This window comes from Lagopus leucura, unplaced genomic scaffold (genome assembly GCF_019238085.1).
Source record: "Lagopus leucura isolate 7727_CA_CO unplaced genomic scaffold, USGS_WTPT01 Super-Scaffold_100002, whole genome shotgun sequence".
In the NCBI taxonomy this organism is placed as follows: domain Eukaryota; kingdom Metazoa; phylum Chordata; class Aves; order Galliformes; family Phasianidae; genus Lagopus; species Lagopus leucura.
This window is the reverse complement of record NW_024962263.1, coordinates 48812614-48837761: the sequence shown is the minus strand read 5'-3', so window position 1 is coordinate 48837761 and position 25148 is coordinate 48812614. Positions and strand designations below refer to the sequence as shown.

Here is a 25148-nt window from a genome sequence, read left to right as displayed (position 1 = left end):
GATTGCTTGGATTCTTTAAGGCCATAAACACTTCCCAGCAGGGCCAGCCTCCTGGGGGGAGCAGCTGATTATTTTTGTCTTTTAAGTGATTTACTGCTGATAACCCGACCAAGCTTTAAGCGCTTGATAGTGGGCGATGATCAAACACCCAGCAGACTATGGAGCTGGAAGGAAACACCCTGTCTTTCAAAACCCAGCCTGACTCCAAGCAAACACACAGATATGCTTTCTTGTAGATGCTGGGGACCAGCACCCCTCTTGCCCTCCTTGGCGACCCTGCTGGGCTGCACCCTCACTGCAGCATGCCGGGTTGTGCTCATGAAGCCTGGTGTACTCTTCAAGGTTTGGCAGGAAACATAACTCTTGCAGAGCAGCATGGATGCAGTCCCTGTCACTCCAGTATTTCAGCCCTTGCCTAAGCGTGCTGTTATTTTTAGATAGAAAATTACAGACGTGATTTTTCATTTTGAAGCCAGAAGATAAGAGTCTAGGGCCAGTCCCAGGTTTACCTACTGGCTGGATGCTAACCAGGCACTTCCATTAATTTGGGTCTGTGCATTCTTCCCACAACCATGTGCAAAACACAGCTCCATTGAAAAATACATTTAATCAGATGGATATTCTGCCAGCACTTGCACATGCTGATATGATCTGAAGTGTTGATGGAAGTAGTTGGGTTTTTTTTTGGTGTGTTTTCCATTAAAGGGCATGAGATGTGGCAGACATAATGCCGCTGCTCTCCACAGTCACAGTAATTAATGACAGAGAAAACAGATTTCATTTATGAAGTCACTCAAGATCCTCGGATGAAATGTTGAGTAAGTGCTAAGTATTATTTGTCTTCACTATTCAATATTAATGCACCAGCAATTAAACTCTTTCTGTACCATCTGCCTTACATACTGGAATTTCTTACAGAGAGGTATTAGTCTAAACAGGTGAAAAGCTCTTAGAAGATTGCTTCTACCTAACCCCAACATAACATGCAAAATTAACTATTAGTAACAAGCCTGTTTTTTCTTTTGACCAGTAATCTCTTGCCACAGGCCGTTAATGAATCTATTCTAATGGATTTGTTACAGCACTAGCACATTTGTGATGATTACTGAGCAAGTGAAGTTGTAAATAAACAATACTTAGTAAAGTTGGAATTTTCATGTTCCTGAGTGTTACAGCCCCTTCTGGGTCTCAGCTTTAGCAGCTATAAAACAGGCAGTATCTTTGTGCCATGTCATGTGCACAAGAGGTGTAAATCAATTTACAGAGTATGACTCAAAAGCCCAGTAAATCTGCGTAGGGCTGCTTTTATCTTGCTTGTAGACTTAAAGAATTCAGTGCTTTTAAGCAGCAGGCAGAATGAATGTTTGGATCCCCCCCAGTCCCTCGTTCGTAGTCTGTAAGTTAGCATGAAATAAATTTTTATTGTATCTGTATCTTTAAGATATTCCTTCAGGCTATTTGGGAAATCCCAAACCGAGTTATACTTACACATTGCATTTGCAATGGAAAAGTCCTTACTTTCATCCGTGTAGCTATCTAATAGTGAAGGAAGAATAGAAAAAGTGTGGTAGAGTTCTTTATTTCAGATTGCATAAAAATACAGAAGCACTCCATTTAAAAAAAAAAAACAGAGGTAAGTTCATTCTCTCTAACTGCAAGAGAAAACAACTGGTTACCACTTAAAACTGCTTGCGTGCTTAAAAGCAGAGATGTGTACTTTAAAAATAAAATGTAAGAGATAAATAAGCAACAGGCCCAAGCAAGTGCATCGTTTGAGTTGCTTGAAGTACTTCTCCACTGTAACACACTTATGCATACCATGATGAATGAGCACAGTCACTGCTCGTACTTTTTAATGTGTTTGAATCGCCTTCTGACTCACCCCTCAAATAAATACAGTGGCAAACATAACCTACAACTACCTGAAAACTCAGCAGACATGGAGACAACCAGAAAGCTCTGCAGTCCACGGGTTTTGCACCACCCTCGGATTACTTCACTGATTTTACAGTTATGAGGTACACACAGTACTAACGTATGATCCAGTGATCCAATGCATTTCTACTCTGATAAAACATAACTAGTGTATCACAGGTTTGTTTTTTCTTTTTTGCTATAAAGTCATATTAAAATGTTTAAAACTGCAAACAAATAAATACACATGCATATATACATAGTGCCAGACGTTACAGTACTCTCTCTTTTACCACAGACTTAATAGAAAGAAAAGTAACATCAAGTGTTACAAAATTACAGGGAGCTTTTCTATTTTCCTGCTAGAGCTAATGACAGCTGCCATGACACAGCTCTGCAGAGGCCACAGCAGTTCTGATGCTGCAATTATCACAACTGCAAAAATATGCTCATAGCCTCATTCCTCTACTTGTATCTGTGAACTCACAGACAGAAATAAAATCAATTAATTGCACTTATAAATCAGATCCAGCAGATTCCTAAGGGACATAAATCTTGGTAGCAGAAGCCACTGATTCAAATGACCAATTAAGAGACAGCGTAAAATCTTCATGATGCAAATGCTTTTTTTTCCCATGTCAGTCTACATCTATGCCAAGTAATGGAAATTTTACACTGAAGTACCAAAACAACAACAACAACAACAACAACAAAATCAACAAAAAACCCAAAGAAGAAAAGCAGTTCTCAGCTCTTTTTGCTACTTGCATATTAGCACAGAGGTTAAAGAGAAGTACTGATTGCTTAATGTACAGATGCTGATAACCTGAAATTGTGACAACCTTCTAGGAGATTCATACTGCTGCCCAGAGGACTCTGGCAACTTGGTTTTCTCAGGAAGGAGGTTTCCGATGAATTCACTGGGTTCCGCTGCAGTTTAGGGGAGCTGCTCTTATGCACTATCCACAAGGTAACAGATAGAAGATGTGATGAGATCAATGCCCCTTCGGGGAGTAGGGAGGAAGGTTCAGCAGATAGACTCAAGAGCAGCTCAGAAACCTAACTTGTGCTTTGACATCAATCACTAGATTTTAATATTCTTCTGCTTTCCCATAATTATGCTTGTAGTTACATGATATTATTACACTAACTCAACAATAAAAATAGCAAATTTATAGCAAAACAGTTACAAAAATAGCAAACTATATATATCTTGCATCGTTCCACTTCAAAAACATTGTCAATGTTTTATAATAATAGTAGATTTTTTTTGCTCGCTTCTTGGCCACAGTCCTTATTGAAGAAGACACTACATACAAGTCAGTGTCATTTTTAAGGCACTACAAAAACCAGGTCTGAATACAAAGCCTACAGAAGGCTGCATGAGAAGTTAAGGTGCCAAGACTAGGAGCGGCTGTACTGCACTGCGCTGTACTTGGTGACCCTGGAGGACTTGCTCAGCGTGGAGCTGGCAGGAGGTGCCCCCTCCAGAGGGCTCAGCAGGGAGTCCGTGATCAGCACCTGTTCAGCTCTACCAGGCCCTGCTGAGGCTGTAAGGTCATTCTCATTCACCACCATGCTCTGCCCTTCAGACAAGGTGGGAAAGCTCGGTGAGCCCTGCTCAGTGCTGGGCACAAGCACCGTCTCCCGCTCCCTCACCACCACATACCTTGAGTTGGGGAGGTCCTGAACTGCCATGGTTCCTACCCCAGGGCCCTCTGACGTCACCATCCTTTCTGTAACCACCACGTTGCTTCCGGAGGGCAGGCTGGGGACTTCCACCATTCCCCTCAAGCTCGAGGCAGGAGCCAGCACCCTTTCTGTCACCACTATGTTCTCCTTAAACTGGGGATCTAAAAAGCTGGCAGTTGAGTGGCTATGGCCCTCTGCAGAATAGGATGTTTCCTCCGATACTACAGCACCTCCTGCCTGCACTGATGGGGTGGGTGAGAAGTAGCCACCTGAGGCAGAGGCCTGTTTGGAGCTGAAAGCCTTTTGCTCATTAACATCAAAACTGGATTCATTCTTGGAGCTACCGTCTTTCATGTCGATGCGTCTGCCTATGCATATTTCTGCCAGAGTCTTAAATTTGTCTCCTAAATCATCAAGAAAGCGGTCGTCAAGATCACCCTCAATAAAGCTGCAGCAGCCGATGGAGCCATGGGGGGAGCTTGACTCCCCCTGAGAATAAACCAGGAGACAGTCCCTTGCAGCTTGAGCTTCATCTTCCGCAAAAGAGACAGCTTTCTAAAGATGGGAAGCAAAAGAAAGCAAAAGTTTGTTAACCTTTTTACTACTTTACTACTACTTTACTAACCTTACTACTAGACATAGTAAACTTGAAAGAAATCAGGAATCGTTAAATCACAGAATCATAGAATTGCTCAGATTGGAAAAGTCCTTAAAGATCATCAAGTCCAACCACAATCTAACCAAACCCACCGCTAAATTATGTCCCTGAGCACCACATCCGAACAGTTTCCCAAACTTTCTAAACACATCCAGGGATGGTGACTCAACCACCTCCCTGGGCAGCCTATTCCAGTGCTTATCAACCTTTCTGTAAAGAAGTGTTTCCTGATATCCAACCTAAACTTTCCCTGGCACAACTTGAGGCCATTTCCCCTCATCCTGTCACCTGTCACCAGTGAGAAGAGATCACCCCCAGTCTCGCTGTAAGCAGCTTTCAGGTATTTGGAGATAGCAATAAGGTCTTCCCTCAGCCTTCTCTTCCCCAGACTGAACAGCCCCAGTTCCTTCAGTCGCTCCTCAAAGGGCATATTCTCCAAGCCCTTTACAAACCTTGAATGCTTGGTCAAGGGGATTATAATAACAGCATCTGTCAACCAATCAGAGCAGGGCCTAGAACTGCTTTTTGCTTTTTTGAAGTTTCTCTGAGCTGGACAGTGAAGTGATGAGAAGAAAAAAGAGTACTTCGGAATGTAATGGAAAGCCTTGGGTACATCACCATCTGCTACTTCTCCCAGATAACCATTTATGATACCACTCCTTTCTCAAAAAGAGTCTACTCACATTTTGCTTCAGTGAATAACTCTCACCTGTAACTAGGTCTTTGTGGGAGAGTGCCAGCGCCATGTCTGAGAGTATCTAACATTTAAGAGTATATTTCATGAGAAAAGGCTGACATATCATCACTGTCATGGCTCTTTTCATTTCTGTAGCCTGCAGGATCACACCCAAGTGAACAAATTATTGAGTTAAACAGTTTGGTATGTATGGGAACATACCCCAGCATACACTGGCTCTACCCAGAACAAGAAGGATTAACCAAGTTCTGACTGTACCTTTTCCAAGGCAAGCTCAGTCTGAAGACAGCATCTGCAACTGGGTTGCTGCTGATGCTGGCACAAATCTTTGTATGCTCTTGCAGCAGCTCCAGTTGCAGGAGTAGAGGTGGCCAAATCCTTTGGGGCTGCTGAACCAGCTTTACTAATATGGTTGCTGGCTCGTGCTCAGACCCACTCATGCCATATTTGAAGTACTGTAGTACTTATTAGCTCAGGCATCTGTGTAATGTGGTATGTATCCAGATCCAAACTGATTATGTATATTTTCCTGCATTTGATCCTGGGAGCAGACATATCATCTGAGATGCTTCTACAGAAATCAGCACACACATGGAACTAATTGGTTCAGATATTTTTCTAGTTTGTTCTTTACTCTTTTCTCATTCATTATTAGTTCTGTATCTGAAGTATTTTAGTCACCCAACTTTAGCCACCCAAAGGACTATAACATTAACTAACCTGTTATCATCAGTTGTATAATATCTACTAAGCATCTCCTGCAAGATTTCAGCAGGCAGCTGTGCTTGGAATGTCTTAACATTCAGAAGCAAAATGAGCAGAATCGCTACTGTTGTGTCTGCTCACCTAGATCAGTAGTCAGAACACAAAGAAGATACACAAATCCTTCCCTAGCCTGAGGTGACTCAAACCTGCACAGCTACTCTCCTGCCCAGCCCCATTGTCAGTCATCTATAGAGACTGAAGATGTTTAATTTGTAGACGTGAAGGATGATCTCTGCACTCCCTGGCATACAGAAGTGGAACCTTCCCCTGTTAGTAGCTCACCAGCCAAGTAATAACAGAAAGAGGAACAGTTACAATGAATAGGATTATCCTATTGTTCAATAGTTAGGTTGCAAAAAAATAATTCAGAGAAGGGATTGCAACATATGCTTGATGTGCATCTGGTGAACTGCCTTTCACCCAAACTACTGCACAACCAGACAAATCCAGCACCTCTTAATCAGCTGTTTTTAAAATGCAGTCCCACCCTACTATTTGACGTCTATGGCTTATCTTTCAAAAACTTGCTTTGTGAAAGGTTTGTAGCCGTGACTCATCTAGAGTCACCAGTGCCTCCCTGCAGGACAGTTACTATGCTCAAGTCCCCGACGTTTATATCACATCATCTTCCTCATTGCTTCTTCCTGCATATGGCTCCTTGTTCACTGCTAAATATTCTGAATCCCAAACCTTGAGAAGGGTCTTGTCACTGAAGATCATGTAAAAACCCAAAGATGCTACAAAACTTAGCACTGTCGAGGTCTACATCCCACATGTGAGCCTAACTCAAAAGTCCTTAACAGCCCACTCACACACACACAGCACTGACCCTTATCAGGATTGTTTACATATAAACAATCCGTTCATGTTTATAATAACATAAAAAAGCATTTCACAATGCTAAGCATACATCTCAATATACTGTTATTCTCAGGTCATATGCTTACGTCAGTGAAGTAATCTCTTAAAAATTCTTCATTCATGGCCCCTGCAGATCCCATCGCCACACCTCCTCCAGTCACCACCACGTTGCCTTCTCCAGATACCATGCCTACAGACCCTCCAGTTGCTGTGGTTCTGGTATGGTAATCAGCACGATGAAGTTGTCTTTGCTCTTCCCTGGTAATCATGTTGTTCTGCCCTCTTATGTAAGAGGCGGAACTGCTTCCTCCTGCTGCAGCTTCCTCTGCACTCATTCCTGCTGCCGCCGCTGCTGCTGTTACTGCTGCTCCGCTGGCCGGTCCCTTCAAGTTCCCCGATGCAGTGGGTAGCATAACACTTTGCATTAACTGCAAGAAAAACACGAATGAGGATGTGACATGAAAGCTAGGCTATCTAGCATATGGAGTTCACCAAACCAGCAGCCAGGCTGGGTGGAACCTGGGAGGGTGCTGAGTTAGGACATGTTCGAATTTGTACTGATTCATGTTGCTGCACAGTAAAGAGCTTTCTGAAAGAGGGTGCAGCTTCCATGACTGTGTTCCCAAGGAGGATCACAGAAGTATTTCCACAGGTCATTGTTCTTAAAACTCAAAGGGTTGAGAATGAAAGAGGGGGGAAAATAAACAAGAAAAAGACCTGTGAAACTCCAGTGTGCTCAGCCTTCCAACTATGGGGAGCATGCAATGCCTGCTGTCCCTGTAGTGCTACCTGGCCCTTTCTTCTTTTCTTAGCTTCCCTGTCAAATTCACAATCTTTCATCAAGAATTTGGTGTGAGTGCTGGCCCTAAAAAAAAAAGCTTTTTCCCTTATTTCTTATTGTCATGCAAAAACAGGCTGGTGTCATACCCTTTTGTCTGTTTGTATAGGACAACAAGAAGAAACACCTCTAGCATTCATTTCTCTATTGCATTCCCTCTGCATTTTGAAGTTTTTTTTCTGCCTTTTTAAAAAATTGTAATAATATTGAAATCGTATTAACTTTATTTTTTAATAATCCTTTGTTTAAGAAGATAAACACACAAGAAAGTAATTTAAAATGCAACCTGAAGCTCTGAACTGGTGATGGGAAGCTAAGCTTTATAACCCGATCATTCACAGCTTTACAGCTTTACCGTACACTCCCAAACAGGCAGTGAACATTCCAGGCTTGCAGATGCAAATAGCATGGATGCTTTTCCCACACTTTATCTTCTAATCAGATACTATCAGCATGTGCTTGATTCCTTTGCCTTTACTTTGGGATTTTAACACTATGGTTGGTGTTTCTAGAGTTGCTGTTGGAATTCCCTTTCCATGCATCCTTCATTGAGCCTGATGGGGTTAACTTTAATTAATATTCATGTGTGGCTAAAATCTGCTGTGCAGGTTGAAAACATCAGCCCATTATGCGGTAGAGACGAGTGCAAAACTGAGCACTTGGCTGGAAATCAAAGAAAAATGCTGCTAGGGAAAACCTGCCTTCTCCTCAGGAGCTGCTCCTTCACTGTTCCATTTACGCAACATCTCTTCGCTACAGTCTGGTATTGCAGCAAATCCCTTCTTTGCTCCTGAGCCGCACGGACACAACAGCAGTAATAGCGGAATAACTGCAGGGAAACACAAGTTTGTCATTTGTGATGGACTGACTAGGGTCAAAGCATGTTAACAGCCAATACTGAAGTCTGGCCAGCAACGCGTCTTTAATGAGTTAAAGAACATCATACGAGCAAATAAGGAGTGCAGTCAATTCCCAGAAGTTCAAGGTATTTCCTGGAAACATAAGCAGGGATTTTTTTCTAAACAGTAAACTGACAGTGAACCTGTCACTCCTGCAGATGATTTTGCATGTATTTATCCTTACTTCTACTGAAGATCTCATGTAGAAAAACCAGCCCCAAAAGTGTACAACCTCAGCATTTCCAACTCCTGTCCTGTTACTAACTACATCAAGACATCTCCATATGGAACACTCCCATGAGAGGATGCATTTACAGCATTACCTAGAGAGCTCAAAATGATTCAATTTCAGAAGGAAAACATACTTCTGTGGAATTAACTTTGTTTTCTCATAGCCAGAGCGCTACTACTACAAACAATGAATTATTGTCCTTTCAAATTACTGCCCATTCATTCTTGTCTAGTAGTTGGCGACCCTGCACATAGCAGGGGGGTTGAAACTAGGTGATCATTGTGGTCCATTTCAACCCAGGCTATTCTAGGATTCTATGATTCAAATGCAGTACTAGTATAAATGGCCATACCCTGACTGCAAGTATTTCTCTTGTTTTTCAGCTTTTGCCTTGTCTTACCAATGTGACTTCTTACATTATGTACTGCTCAGATTAAGGAACCAGACCTGGGTCTGTAATTAGGGAGAAGATTGAGAGAGTGCTGTGATTTGAGTGAGAAGAGCTAGGGTTCACACAGGGAAGTGTGGGAAATGCTAAAAGGATACCTTAGTGTTTCCCCACCTATTATTTATGGCGTTATAAACTAATACTATGATCTGTACATATTAACTTCAAAATGCACAGCTTCTGAATGTATAGTGCTGATATTGCAAAAACGAACTGGAGATCTGCCATGACTGCACACAGCCTAGGAGTTTACATGAAGTACACCAAGATGATAAAACCTGGGAGCACAACAGTTTACTCCCTGGTGCTTTGTGGACCGTATTTGTGGCGCTTCTGACATAACATGAAATGATTACTTACGCAGCAGAAGCAAAAATGCCAAGATGATTAGTGCAATCGCTCCTGGTCCCAGACTTGCTGACCCAGTGCCAGTAATTCTATCTTTGCATCCGCCGTCAGCAGTGCACGTACAAACAAACAGTTGCAGAGATTGTGGCTGAGCACAGCTGAACCCTTGGAAATCCTGTATTAGCAGGGGGACTTCAGTACTGCCTGCCTTCAGGTCCTGGGGAACCAACCGTACACTGGTGGCTAAAGCAGAAGGGTGGGGTTAGTGAAAAAGAAAAAAAGAATACAAAACGAGTGGACAGAAAGTTAACTCCTGTAAACCTTCTCAAACTCCCAACAAGCTCCCTCCGTTTAGGACCAGTCAATGCAACCCAACTTAAATTTATGTCCGTGGCAGCATATGTGCTTTTTTATTTAATCACGTAATTTACGCTGGTAACAAATGGCCATGTTCTCTTGAAGACTCAGAAAATCACAGAAGAGCTTTGCACCAGCAGAGACCATCACAAAAGATAGTCTGATTGCTTACAGAGCACTAACCTTCACTTCATCCAGTTAGCTAAAGGCTGAATTCACAAAAATCAACTTCTGTCATTAGGAGATTAACTTGCTGTAAGCTACTGGCAGACATATTACCATGCCATGTCTAGGACAGGACTGGGCAACAGGCGCCCAAGAGATCCCGGATGAGGAGGCGAATACCATCCTGTTTTGAAAAGCTGTAATCTCTGTAATTGCTGCTAGTCTGGCTACAAGCAGGGTGAGGAAAGGCAAGATTTCTTTTTCAGTCCTAAACTGTGATTAGGACTGTGCTGATTGCTCTGCAGTGTTGTGTTGTAGGATTATGAATAACAAGAATTGTTCTGAGAAGAAAAAGTATTTTCTAGTGTCTTCAGTCTACCTGAAGCATTTCCTTCAAGTGTTTCCCAGGTTTACAAGAATGGGAATGTAAGAAGAAAATGCGAATCTAGTTTTGAAATACTCATTAAAATAATTTTTGATTTATGATCTACATATGGCTGGCTCATCAAATTAGACTAAAATGGTCCAGTTGAGGGAAGGCAACAGGCCCCAGAACACGATTATTTTTATAGCTGATAGAGGGAAGGCATCAGAACACAAGCAACATGTCCTCAGATGTGATTTCATATATGAATTATGTTTTGTCTGGATCAGTCAAGCTGAATTATTGGAATTAGCAAAGTGCAACACTCCTGTAGAACTCCAGAAAACTGAAAGTAATTCAACATATTTTTTCTTACCATTTTTGGATGCAATTATCCATTTTCTTGCAGTTCCTTCTGGCTCATCAATGACAGAAAAGCTGTAGGGAGCACTGTTTGGGTAACTATCTATATCACTAGCTGTAACATCAACAAACTCTGCATCTAAACACACAGTCCGTACAGGGTTCTCAATAACTGGGCAGTTATCATTCTCATCTTGAACTTGAATAACAACGGTGCCAGTGGCTGTTTTTGTAGGAAGATCTAAGGTTACAAAATATGAAAAATTAAATCAACATTTGACAAGTACAGAAATTTTGTCTTAAAATAAAAAAACCCAACATCTTCCCAAACATAAGCACTTCTGAAATGAGTTTATGGGAGCAATGTTTCATTCCTAATGTCAATGACTGTGTTGACAAAGTTCTTCTGAAGGCAAGTTGTTTTACTACCTTAATGTAAAAATGTATTTCTTGTGCATAGCTACACAATAATAAGCAGGTTACAAAGAATTCTAACTAGCTATACAAGAAATTCAGAGATTCTTTCCAACTTAGCTTTCCAGAAAATTTAGGACTTTGAAATCTGCTTATTATTATAGTGAGATACTGACAATTTCCACCTATGTCTTCACAAAACTTGTTTTAAAAACTTGTCTTGATACAGTCAAAGAAAAACAAGCATCCTGGCAACCCAGTCCAAGGTTTGTCCCATTTCATAGAGTTGCCTTTGTCCCTCCACAGAGCCTACTGGAAACTGCACTGGGCACCTAAATTTTAGGCAGTTGAAGGTAGGGAGGTTAAGCCAACTGTAGCCATAGAAATACAAACTGAGCCCTTAAAAATAATAATAAAAAAAACCCAACACCTCCCCTCCCCCCCAAGGAAATTAACAAAAGACACCAGATCCAGCAAAGCAGAAACAGAACTTTCTAAACTTACCAGTAGTTACACCCAACATGGTAAAAGCGTAGGTACCATTTACTACATAACGTGATTCGTAATCGAGGTTTTTAGCAAGTTGGATTTCACCTGTATTTGAATTTATCGTGATCCAGTTTGCTGGGTCTCTTCCTTTGATATATCTGATGAAAATCACATAAAAAAGTAAAAATATCATACTTAGAAGATCAAAACAACCACCAGAAGAAAAAACAGCTTCATACTATGCCTACTCTTTGTGCAGGCCAAACTCTGACACTGCTGCCAATGTAATTGTTTTCAACTATTAACCTTAGATTATAAACCTACCCTGGCTGTTGAAACCTGCTTTTCCCTCTCAAGCCAGCCAGGACATAGGTGTGGCAGTGTTATCGAGTGAAACAAGAATGCCTGTTCCACTAGAGAGGCAGCGTGCTGCTGACCACGATGCTCCCCTTCCCCTGACCCTCCTCCCAGCCATGGGTGAGCAGCAGCCCCCTGGAAAGGCTGTATAACAGGCATGAAGAAAGGGACCCAGGGTGAGATTTGTACCTCTGTCAGTTCGTAACACTTCTAAATGCCACCACAGTGGTAGTTCAACAATGTTTTAGCTGATGTGCTACAATTCAAAAGCTAAAGACAGCCACATGAATGCATATGCAGGCTTATCTACCCAAACATCCTTTTTTGTTCAATTTCTGCGTGTTTCTCTATACTCCTTCCTGATAATTCTGCATGTAACTATGGACAACTTCAGCACAAGCACTCATAATTTACCAGAAAATAAATGGTATTTTCAAATCAGTCATTTTCTGCCAAATAGAATATTGATAGTAATGGTGTTCTTTTAGTTGTCAATTAAGCGTAGGAGAGAACAGATTTCCTCTGAAATTATTTCAGGTCAATACACACATTTTTACAGTAAGCTGTAGTTTCTGACACGCTCAATTATGAGGGATATATAAAAAGATTCTTACTTAACGTGCACTGCAGCTTTTCCAGTGTCTTCATCAATGGCTTGATACTGTCCAATGACCTGCCCTACTTGCATGCTCTCACTTGCTCCAATAATTTTTGTCCCACTGGGGAATACAAGGCCTTCCCGCACATCAATCACATTAATTTTGATCGGAATTGTTTGTGCTTTATAGCTGTTTTTAATGGACTTGTGAAATTCTGCTTTGTTTGTAACAACGATGCCCAGGTTTAGGTTTTTCATTTCTTCATAATTTAGCTCCTAGAGCAAACAAGAACAAACAAAAAATCCCTCAGAATTTGATGGTATTCGATATTGAGACAACATCCAGATGTTTAATATTTAAATAATGCTGATGGAGGACGCTACAGTGGAAAGAACCATAATTCAGCATGTTACTCTCAATTCAAAACACCTCTTGAAGAGCATGTTAAGAAGATTGCTCCTTGTTTTTCCATGGATGACAGCACTGGTATTACTTTATATTATCAAATTAATTTAAGGTATGTGCAATGAGTCCTACACAAATATTTTGCATTTGCCTTCAGTGAATCCCTACTCAGAATTATTCTACTCTTCTACATTTTTTTTAAATGATTTGAACAATTTGGTTATTTAGTAATGCCTTTTTTTTTTAATTTTTACTATTATTATTTTATTTCTAATAATTTCCAAGTTTGAGATAAGGAAAACAGAGCAGAAGAAAAATAAAGCTTAGCATACTACGCATCTTCAGCTCCTGTCACTAAAGAAGAGTGAAAGCTCCACAGAAATCCACAATGTAAATAGTCTGTAGCCATGACTCACGGAGTAGGTGCTGCATGCAGTTATCTGTGGCCATGGGAAATAAGTAAACTGAGACAAGCAAGGAGAGCAAATATGTGGGAAAGGTTACAGCATATGTGCTACTAGCACTGCTGCCCAACAACAAGGAAGATCTGGGGATTTCTGTTCCACTGGATACATAGTGCCACCACACAGAATGTGGTGAACAAAATTATTATTTTGTACAGAATGACTGAATACACCACCAAAAAATATAAGAGAAGCATCCACCACGTACATTTATAGTTTATTTACTAACTATAAATAATTTGTACATCAATCCCTATTAAGGGAATCAATTACTCTAAAGACTCACAAAGAATATACTAACCTTCACAAGAGTCAAAATTCCTTCATTTGTGTTGGTATCTGTTACTATACGAAAATAGCCACCTTCATTGCCAGAGACAAAAGAAAAGTTTGCCAACCAGTTATCAGAAAACTCTTCATCTTTATCAAATACTTTTATTCTCATAATTTCCACATTTGCTCTGTTTTCTTCAACGCTTCCTTCAAACTGCAAGAGCAAAAACATTTAAATGTAAAAAGATGTCCCAATCTACTGTATTTCATCAGTACAAGAAAGTCTGCATAAGATTTTCTTAAGCAATGGGATACCAGCAGGTGTACAAACACACCAAATATCATGGTGAATGTACTTACTGCAGAGCTTTCAAGCACAGGAAGGTTGTCGTTGACATCCAAAATCTTGATTTCTAAAGAGCATGTAGCACTATTCCCATCTGCTGCACCACCACGGTCCTTCCCTTCCACCACCAAAGAATAGCTACTTTGTGTCTGTCATAATTAAAAAAAAAAAAAAAGAAATGCTTCAACTAGTTTAAATTTTTGTTGCCTTACTGTATTATCAGTGTCTTATTTTGTCAAAACCTCTCAAGTAATGGCCAATCAAAACTCATTTTCTCTCTACTATTAAATCTTACACATAGCTCTTTCTACCGGAGTAAAGCTGAGCCTTAGAAAAGGGTTTGGGAGTTTTGTATTTTCCTCCCAAAGAGTTAGACTGTGCTCAAATGGAAAATGGAAAAATTTTAGTAGCCACGGACAGGATACAGCAATACCTGCACATTGAGGCAGATCCAGATACAGGGATAGCATCCACAGCCTCTGTGAGCTAATATAAAGATCACCATCTGCTGGTCAGTGAAAATACATGCAAGCATAAGGAAAGTTGCTGACAGTATTTGGCTTTCAACACTTTCAAAGCAGCATCATTTCTTATCCTTTGAGTCCTGATTTGTACAGCAATCTACCAAAGTCTAGATTCAACCAGCAGGTTTACAGGTTGGTGACCTGGGTGTTCTATCCACAGGCTCACCAGCAAAGAAATGGCACCCATGTGTCATGTAACTGCTGCCCAGCTGCACAGAAGGGACAGAAAACAACAGCCACCAACTGGCATAGTGAGAGGGAGGAGACAGGGTGAAAGCAGGCTTTACCTCATCCCCTCCCAAAGCCACTGGAAAACATACATCAGACAGACAAGGTATGGTCCTTTAAACCCAACTGGGATGAAGGAAGGAGAGAAGTGACAACAGGTACCAGAAGAATGCTATCAACAGATTTTTTTTATTTATTTATTTTACCTCTCTGTCAAGGTTTATTGCTGCTACTTGAACCTCGCCAGTATCTTTATTCATACTGAATGCAGAACTAGGGCTTTGGGAAATGATCTTGAATGCAATTTTGGAATTCAGGTTATTTGGTTCATCTGCATCCGTTGCATTTAACCTCATTACAATTGTACCTGAAAAAAAACCAACAAAATACAATGTTTGGTTATGCTGCCATGCACTGGCAAGTATTTTTAATGTAATGTTACAGGTAAGAGTGTGCTGCCAGATGTAATGCACAATTTTCTGATGCCCCTACCTCTGGCATATTTAACAGAGCTGAAGAATTGTTCTTGAAATTCAATTTATGTTAAAACCTCAAAAACAAAACTACATATCAACACAGATCTGAAGGTTGTAGAATTCAACTCATCACAACTACTCAGTGAGTTGAATTCTTGCAAGAATTCTGACAGAAAACTTTAGATATTGTATAAAGAAGATGGAAACTTTATTTAGACAGTAAATTGCATTTCCCTCATACGTCATTCTAAAGGAAGCAGAACAACTTTTGTACATGAACATCCATACAACAACTGTTCTTTACAGACTGACACCCTCCAACAGCTTGATTCAAAATCAATTGTGGCTCCCATGCTGCAAGCCCCTTATATGCATGACACAGGATGTTGTAATGCTGTACTTGGAAAGGGCCAACCTTATTGTCCAGCACCATTAGTTGGGTTTGAATATCAGCTGGAATTCAAGAAGAGAGACAGTTACCATATGGCTGCTACTGACTTGAAAGGCAGCTGGGGGAATTCAATACCTCACATAAATGGTTGGTCAGTAATTTCTATCTTCAGATTGCCATGGCATTGAAAAGAACAGGATATCAGGTATTTATTAGGATGTTTTATTCTGGGAAATAGTCTATTGCTCCCAGATCTGTTCTTATGTTTACTGTCGTTAATAGGAAAACTGCCAATAGCTTGTTCTGAGGTTTGGGTGATGATTGTATACTCTTAACATCGAAGTGCTTCTCCAGACTATTAAATAAAGGAGAACTTCAGAACACAGCTAGGCCATGGTTGCTAGGCCAGAAGATGGATGGAATTCTCCATGCAGTGTCTACTTAAGGCCTCCCTGGCTTAGTGGCAAGTCTGACCCAAAAACAAAGTTGGCATAAGAAGAAGTCTTGTTCTCTGTTCCCTTTATGCTCATACTTTCCCTTCATCACACTACACAACTCAGCCCTGAATAAAAACATGCATTCAAACTTGGATAACCTGTCCTACATAAGCAAGATAATGCACTATTGTTACTACAGATATGCTGCTGCACTGACTATATTCACTTCTGTCCTTGAATACATTCAGAATAGGTAAATTTAAAAATATATAAAATGTTACCTGTTTCACTTAATTCTTCAATTGAACCAACAAAAACTTCATGTGAAAACACTGGAGGATTGTCATTTATATCTAGAACTCTAACTGGAAGGTCTATTGGCTCTTCCAGTTTTGCTCCGGTCTTATCTAGAGCATGACCTCGCAACTGAAATGATTCAGACAGAAACAATAAGAAAATGAGTGACTGTAATACATATATGTGAGCACATACACAAAATATAAAATATATAGCAACTAAAACTATTAGCAGTTATATGTATGTATATATACACATACACACACATATTTAATGTTAAAAACCTACTGAAATAATTAATTTAAAACCTATTGAAATAATGTATATTTTTATTAAAAAAGGAAAGAAGAGCATTTATAAGGGTAAAGTTACTATTCAACTTACAAATAGCACTGGAGTCTTTTCTCTGTCAACCTTTCCTGTGATGTTCAAGTCTCCGGTCTTTCCATTGATAACAAACAATCCATAAGGGGGTTCTGTAACTCCTTGACCAGATATAGTATAAGTTACCACTACCCCTGTGTCTTCAAAATCAGAATGTATCTAGGAGGAGCATGATAGAGTAAATAGTAATTGGTAAATAAAACCACATTTCAAAACATATAATCCTTTTAGCTATTTTCATAATGAACAAACAAAAATTAGTATTAAATACAGTTTTTCTACATGGTTTATAGTGTTTAAGATGTTGAGATGAAAGCAGAAGAAAAAGTTACATGCTCTCTTTGAAGATCTAGTCCAAGGGAGATTAGGAATGTGATGGACAGTGCAACAGCTAGGAACCACAGAACAGAGAGAAGACTTGGACAAAGAAAGTTGGATAGCACACAAGTGCAAGGAAGAGTCTGACTGTTCCGTGTACTCCTTTCTGTCCAATCACCACCAGCAGTTTTGGGAGCTGCTAGCCAACTTGAACTAGAGCTGAGTAACTCTGGTTGGGTGGTAGAGTGAAAAAAAAATTCAAAAACGCTGCATTTCCAAAAGTATTATGAAAATTGTTGACTGGGAAAAGATGAAAGACTCAGCTGAATCAGGCTTCAAGAGTAACTCATCTTAAGAAGAAAACTGAAGGAAATGTGCCAATTTTCTACTAGTATTCAATAGTTCATTAAAATTAAAGAAACATCTGTGTCTGTGGTTAGGGCAGTTACATCTTTATTTTATATTTTCATCTCTGTGTATTCTGTATTTATCTCTTTTCAGGTCTTACTCTAGCAATTGGATTCCTATAAGAATTGTCTTCCTCTTCCCGTATGAAAGCAGGAGGGACCGTCCATTCTCGTTTCTGTCTGACAAGGCTGTTGGGATGAGTTAATGTGCCATTCTTGCCACTTCGATTATAAATCTGTGAAAAAGAACAAGGCTGAATGCCAGCGTAACATCTAGTCACTTAAGATAAAATGCTTTATTGCTGTGCTAGTCCACACTTCTGAATAGCATAGGCCATAACCTGGGCATTCTGCTTGCACAAAACCACGTGCTGACCTTACCACTTATTTTCTTCCAAGGAGGCTATACACTCTTTTAATAGTAATTTTTAAATCATAGAGCAGACTAGCCTTCTGAAGTACAATTTAAAACTACACATTCCTGAAGATGTTTGAACTGAAAAACTACAGTAATCTTTTAATCAAGACAGACATATAAAACCCAAGATTTAAATACACAGGCACATTCACATGACCAGGGTATGGTGAAAATACACCTGTTCTGACAGATCTAAGTGCTTGTCACCAGATGTGGAATGAAGTTTGCCATTGATACTGCTATAAACAACTACTTCTGCCTCATTATGCTGTTTAACATCTCATCAATACTAATACCTTCTTCTGTAATACAGGATACATGCAATAAGCAACACTGTCTCAGCTATCCTTGTCCAGGTACCCCTCATTCCTGCTGACTCCTGTCCTTCCTCCCCCTGTCCTGCTGGTATCCAGATCCACAACAAACACTGTATCATAGCAGTTGACTTCATTTATGGAGAGTTAAAAAAGATATTTACAATGTAACATTTTTGCTGAAGTTTCTTGAACATCACTCTTTTGATGGATGTGGGATTGGTCCTTTTCTTACATTTGTGCTTTCATTTTGTTACCCATTATACAGATTTCATTGTTCAGAAAATAGTAGAACTGGAGATACTTATCAAGTTAAATAAAGCATGTCTTCAATGCTTGTTTTTTTTTTTTTTTTTTTTCAGAAGGCCCTTCTTCATGTACTGATCAAGAAAAGCCTCTCTCTTACCTTCCAATGGAGTCCATTTCCACAACTGAGACAGATCTGTAATGAAAGTGAGGTTAACTATTATTATTAATTCAGTGTCGCTTTAGCAGCACGTTTCTTTATCCACTAAGAGCCCAGGATAGCTATGTATGCCCTCAGAAACTGCAGTTTGGTGCCTCTTGTTAGCTGTAAGCAACTGGAGTCTCAGTCAAATTATCAGAGATCCTGTGTTTGCATTCCTTGATGCTCCACAGGTGATTTTTATTGGTCCTAAGGCCTAAGGAAAAGTAGGCTTAGAGAAGTGATTGCCTGTTGAAGTCAGTAAACCACAGAATCATAGGGCTTGGAAGGGACCTCTAAAGATCATGTAGCCACCAGCCATAACAGGTTCCCTACAGTAAGTTGCAAAGATAGGCATCCAGGTAGATTCTAAATACCTCCAGAGAACAAGACTCCACCACTTCTCTGGGCATCCTGTGCCAGAGCTCTGTCATCCTTGCAGTAAAGTTCTTTCTCACATTCACTTGGCACTTTCTGCAGTCCAGTTTGTGCCCCTAACCCCTTGTTCTGTCACTGAAAGGAGCACGATTGCATTCACTTGACTCCTGCCCATTTGATATTTACAGGTATTGGCAAGATCCCCCATCAGCCTGCTCTTCTTCAGGCTGAACAATCTCAGGTCTCTCAGCCTTTTCTCATAAGGGGGATGCTCCAGGCCTCTCATCATCTTTGTGTCCCTCTGTTGGACTCTCTAGAAATTCCTTGTCCTGTTTGAACTGAGGAGCTCAGAACTGGACACAGTACTCCAAATGTGGTCTCACCAGAGCAGAATAGAGGGGGAGCACCAGTTCCCTCAACCTCCTGGCCACCTGATTATTCCTCCCAGGTGCAGGACTCTACACTCGCTTTTGTTGAGCCTTGTAAGATTTCTCTCCACTTATCTCTCCAGCCTGTCCAGGTCCTCCTGAACAGCAGCCCAGCCTTCAGCTGTGTCAGCTACTCCACCCAGCTCTGTATCATCAACAAGCTTGCTGAGGGTGGATTCTACCCCTTCATCCAAGCCACTAAGAATATGTTAAATACTTTGAATGTTCTCTTCGACTGGTTTTCAAACTGCTATCTGAGCTCTCACTATTGATCCCTTCCATCTTACACTGATTGCTACATCATAGCATGATAGAATATTTTAAATTTCTCTCTTTCTCACACAACGCAACACAGCAGTCAGTGGACAAGGTTGGGAAAAGCAGCAGACAGTGGTTTCAACTTGCACAACAAAACTTTTTCAAACAGCAGTCTTCCCAGTGTGTATATCCTGAAGACAAAAATCAGCAAGCAGGAGGTTCCCTAACACATTGTGAGGGCTGCAGGATCTTAAATTTTAGATCAAGCTTTTCTTATGAATATGCTTAATCTTATTTAATATTCATATGAATTTTTAAACTTTGTTTTTCTGATCAATGAGATTATACCAGTAAGGTAATGCATAACAGGGAAACACTCGTTTTCCAGTCAAGGTTTTCCAACAAGAACTACAATTCTTTAGGAAGCAGCTGTCAAAGTGTCATCTTGAACATCCTTATTTGCTTTCACAAACTGAAGGGACAAAGAATGAACAGAGACAAGGGGCATCAGGAGAGAAGTTTCCTTGTATCAGAAGCCTGAGAACAGTGTAAACTAAAGCCTGAAGTTTGCAAATATCTCAGTGGACTGAGATAAAAGAAGAGCACATCAAGAAGTAAAGAAAATCCCATTAGTCATTAGAAATAGAAAGTCTTACAAAAGAGCCTCAAGCATTCTGTTTTCTTGCTAAAAAAAGATTATTTTGTTTTTTTTACTTTTTCATCTATAATAGTCAGTGGTCCATGGGGAATTTTAAAGTGATCTAATATAGGAGTCTAACAGTGGGAATTTTGTTTATGAGATGCAAAAACACATTTGAAAGATAGGCATGTTCTGCATTTAACTGAAAATTCATGAAAGACACTAAAATTTCAAAATTAAGAAAAATATTTTTATTGAATTATTTTTCAGGAAAAGTAAAATCACACTCTACATGTGCTGAATTTTGAAATTCCCTTTTTCAACACACTACAGCTGCCTTCTATTAAGTGGCTCAGTAGGAAAACCCCCCATCTGTCACTTGGTGTGAATCACTGCCCCTGCACAAAAACTCACACATCTAGTGATGAAATCTATTGATGACAAGGAGCTGGAAAGGCATTGGCAAAAGACAACTGTATTGCTACAGAAAATTAGTCAGAAAACCTGAAGCCTGAAGTAATAAAAATGGAATGAAATACTGCAGAAAAGCAGCTGGAACAGGTGAGGTGGCAGGGGAAAAGGAGGGAGTGACTGACATGTATAGAGAGTGCAAGGCTGCTCTTGTGCAAACGTGTGCTCGTGTCTTGTGAAGGAAGTAACTGAAGAGACACATTTTGAACACACAGCTTCATTTTATATTGTGAAGATGCAGAATGAGTAAGCTAGAAGGTGTGTACACCTATTTGCTTTGCTATGAAACTAGAAACCCAACCCTATAAATGTGGTCTTGTCACATGTTGTGCTGGTCAGTTTGGTGCTGAAGACCACTGGCAAGTGGACATCCTGCACACTTACAGAAGTGAGCTGAAGGGAGGTTATCTCTGAGTCCATCTCCCTGCCCTGGGGTAGGATGAGTAACATCCATCTGCTGCCTGACAGCTGTTTAACCTGTTTCTAAAAACTAGTGATGGAGATCGCAGCATTGCTGCTGAGGACACAACAGTACTCAAGTAAAGCTTTGTGGGCTTTACTTCAGACTGAAATTAGCCTGAAACCATGGAATAAACATCCACAGAGGTGATGGAAACATCTCTCAGAACAGTTTCAATCTCAAAGAATCAGACTGTCACACTCTGGAGATTTGCTTCGAAAGCACAATTTGATCCAATCAAATAGGTGCACTCTACATCCATTGCATGTGTTTCCCATAACCAACATCAAAACAGCTATACTGAGATGTCTTAATCTCAAACTGAATCTCCCTCTTTGTCATGTAGATAATGTAACTAGGAAACAGCACAACTCCCTTTTCGTGACGATTACCTTTCACATATAAGAAAACTTATCATCCATTTTACCCACAATCCCAGTTCTTTAGTATCACTATGAGAATGATAAACTAGGAATACTTGAATTTATATTATTTTTTTTCTATTTTTTTGCTTTTTTCTAGTCTCTCCTGTAATAATTCCATTTCTTCTGATGTATGGCATCTGAGATAACACACCTCTTTAGCCAAACAGATAAAATCACAGATTTTAACATCCACAGATAAAAATCACCTCAGGCATTCCATGCCTGCTTTCATATCTCACCACAGCCCTGTCTTTTTGTTTGTTTGTTTTTAAAGATGCATGATTTGCAGACAGAAAGTAGGCTTCTTGAAATCACCTCACTTTTGCTTTTCCTAAAACTAATCAGTTCTAGAAAAACTAAAACTAGTCAGTTTTATTTGTTTGTTTCACAGAATCATAGAATCGTTTGAATTTGAAGGGACTCCCCTACAACGAACCCTTACAATGGACACCTACAGCTACATCAAGCTGCTCAGAGCCTGGTCTAGCTTGTCTTTGAATGTATACAGGGATGAGGCACCACCACATCCACTACTGGGCAACCTCTTCCACCCTTATCATAAATTTATTTTCCTTATATCCAGTCTAAATCTCCTGTCATTTGGTTTTAAACCATTATCCCATTTTCCCTTATCCTATCACAACAGACCTCACTACAGAGTATATTTCTTTCTTTCTTATACACACTTTTTAGATACTGAAAGGCTGCTTTCAAGCCTCCCCAGAGCTTTCTCTCCTCCAGACTGAACAGCCCCAGTTCTCTCAGCCTGTCCTCCAAGGGAGGTGTTCCATCCCTTGTATCATTTTTGTGGCCCTCCTTTGTATGTGCTCCAGCAGGTCTATGTCTCCTCTTGTACTGAGCACTCCACATCTGGATGCCTCACCAGTGCAGAGTAGAGGGGCAGGATCACCTCCCTCGCCCTGCTGGCCACACTTCTTTTGATGCAGCACAGGATACAGTTGGCTTTGTGGTATTGTTCCTATGAATTCTGAAAAAAAAATTGCTACTGATGGTAACATTACAATCGTGATTCCAAGTATTCCATACTAGTCTAATGTCTAAAATATCAAATATTAAGGATGTACAACCTAAGAAAACATCCACAGGAAAAAAAAAATCTCAAATCCATTCTCACTCAAATACAGGACACTTTCTAACATTTCCTCTCTCGAAGACAAAAGTGCAATGACCCTTGTTGGCTGTGCCTATGTGACAAGGCCACGGCTCCAGGTGCGTGCCCTGGACATGACCCATATTGGTCCCAACCCTACAAGCACCATCGCTGGGCATACCCTGATGTTCCTAGAGAAAGGGTAGAGGTAGAGATGGGAAAGCGCTGGGACCTTCATACAATCCTCAGGACTGATGCTATGGATATAGGTAGAAAGAGAGCACAGTCAACCAATAAGTGCTTCCAGGAAAAACAGGAAAGGAAGATCCTATAATTTTTAAGGCTTCTAATGTGGAAGGTACATTGTGATTATTATTCTTTTTTTAATTTTTGCTTTTTAGTCAGTTCTCTGGGTTTTGCAATTATCTATGTCTTCTTTGCATGCCTTTTGACATCAGTGACTCCAGTTGGATGCTCATATAAGCAGCTACTTTCACCCACAACAATGGGTTTGTCTTGATTAAAAACCACCACACACAAAAACACACACACAAAAAGGGAATACCCCATAGTTCTCTCTCCTGTCACCGACCAAGCAGGGCAGTTTTAGTCCCTGGAATATTACGTCCCGCATTAAAGCTGCAAGGCAACAGATCTCCACTCAACCTGATTTTTGGGACCTCGAGCATGAGAAATCCTGCCCAGCTCCCTGCAGCCCTCCCGAGCCCTGCTCAGCTCCCAGCCAGGCCTGGCTTCCACCCTGCCTGGGCAGTGGCTGCCCAACTTCACAGGAGTTTCACCAAGCAGGGAGAGTGAGCTGCTCAGTAATGCCTCTGATTTCAAGGAAAGCTTCTTGGGGAGTTGCTAGAAACTGCCAGAAAACACCAGCCTGAACCAAACCCAAGCTTTCTTTGGTTTCAGGACATTCAGGACTTGCTTCTAGCATGGAAAGCTGTTGCATAGGACAAAAGGTCTTAAGATTGAGAGCAGGGAAAGGGAAAACCCACGTATCTTGTATTCGTAAGAGTTTTGTATATATTTTCCCTAAGATTTCCAGTAAATGTTACGGACAATCCATTTTCCCTCCTGGCACGGCTCCTTCCAACAGGTAACACAGTTTACAGACAGTATACTGAACAAGAAGATGACAGCAGCACCAATTCCCCTAATCCTCCGGGAGCCCCGACAAAACCCACCTATCTCCAGACACAGGGACGCTCCTTTCATAGCCTTTCCCGACTTTTCCCAACTTTCGGATCTTTCTTTCATCTCCCTCCCAGGAAGCGAACACGAGAGCTGCCAAACCTCGACGGGAAGCGCCCTCCCCACGCCCCGCGCCCGCACACGGCCCCCGGGGCACCGCGTAGCGCCCGCGGTTCCCTCCCGGCTCCCACCGTCCGGCCCAGCCCCAGGCAGGGACTCACCAGCAGCGCCAGCAACGGCACCGCCGCCGCGCTACCCCGCGACATGGCCGCCGCTTGCGCGCCGCGCCCGGGACGGGGTCACCTCCTGCGGCCGTCAAGGGAAATGGAGGCGGCCCGGCGAGGGGCGCGCTAGTAGCCGCGGATGGGTGGAGAGAGCAGCCGGGGAGCGCCGGGGAGGGGGCAGGTAGCGCCCGTCTCGCCCCGCCCGGCCCCGCCCGGCCCGGCCAGACCTCGGAGAGCCCCCGGTACCGCCCCGCCGAGAAAGGACCGACAACCAACCGATAAATCAATGAGTGACTGATACAAGATACACTCGTGGGAAAATGAAACGGTGAGCTGTTTTAGCGCGGCCTTCTGACAGTTCCCGTAATCCTCTATTTAACGTGCTCCCAGCTATATCCTTCCTACTCCTATCTGGCAGAGATCTCTCCTGGATACACCTCATTAATTGATGTTGACAAAGACATAACTGCTTATTCATGATGGCGAAATAAGTAAATACCCTTCCTGTACATCCTTTGTTATAGGATGTTCTTACCTGATTGGTCTTTCTAAGATCACACTCAGTTGTTATAAATAATTTTGGAAGCAGCTGGTCATAGTGCTACCAGTGATGCTCACCAGGGAACCAGCCTTACTGCAGTCTTCTCAGTGACACAGAATCACAGAGTCACAGAATGTCCCGGGTTGGAAGCGATCTCAAGGATCATGGAGCTCCAACAGCCCCCCTTTCCCCCCCCCCCCGGCCACATGCAGGGCCACCAACCTCCACACATAAGACTAGACCAGGCTGCCCAGGGCCCCATCCAGCCTAGCCTTGAACATCTCCAGGGACAGAACATCCACAACCTTTCTGGGCAGCCTGTTCCAGCACCTCACCACCCTCATACTAAAGACACTGCATTCCCCTCGTGTGTATTGTAACAATGTGTGGTGAACAGAATCACAGAACTGCAGAATCATTAA

The 25148-nt window shown here is 41.3% G+C and overlaps 1 protein-coding gene across 1 annotated transcript; it reads right to left on the bottom strand.

The window, feature by feature from the left end:
• Window positions 1-1562: 1562 nt before the first annotated feature.
• On the bottom strand, window positions 1563-24254 carry DSG2 (desmoglein 2). The gene is made up of 15 exons (XM_042869607.1): window positions 24183-24254; window positions 18549-18584; window positions 17512-17646; window positions 16686-16844; window positions 16286-16430; window positions 14907-15067; window positions 13963-14097; window positions 13631-13816; window positions 12476-12735; window positions 11520-11662; window positions 10615-10842; window positions 9365-9595; window positions 8127-8254; window positions 6674-7015; window positions 1563-4161 (listed from the first exon to the last, which is right to left on the bottom strand). The coding sequence occupies exons 1-15, from the start codon at window positions 24225-24227 to the stop codon at window positions 3319-3321; spliced, it is 3177 nt and encodes a 1058-aa protein (XP_042725541.1). The 5' UTR covers window positions 24228-24254; the 3' UTR covers window positions 1563-3318.
• Window positions 24255-25148: the final 894 nt, after the last annotated feature.

Coding starts and splice junctions, on each gene's coding strand:
- DSG2 (XM_042869607.1), bottom strand. CDS start 24,227: ATGTCGCGGGGTAGCGCGGCGGCGGTGCCGTTGCTGGCGCTGCTG. Junction 9,596..10,614: donor GATAATTGCATCCAAAAATG/GTAAGAAAAAAT, acceptor CTTCTGCTTTAG/CCACCAGTGTACGGTTGGTT. Junction 7,016..8,126: donor GAGCAGCTCCTGAGGAGAAG/GCAGGTTTTCCC, acceptor TTTTTCTTGCAG/TTAATGCAAAGTGTTATGCT.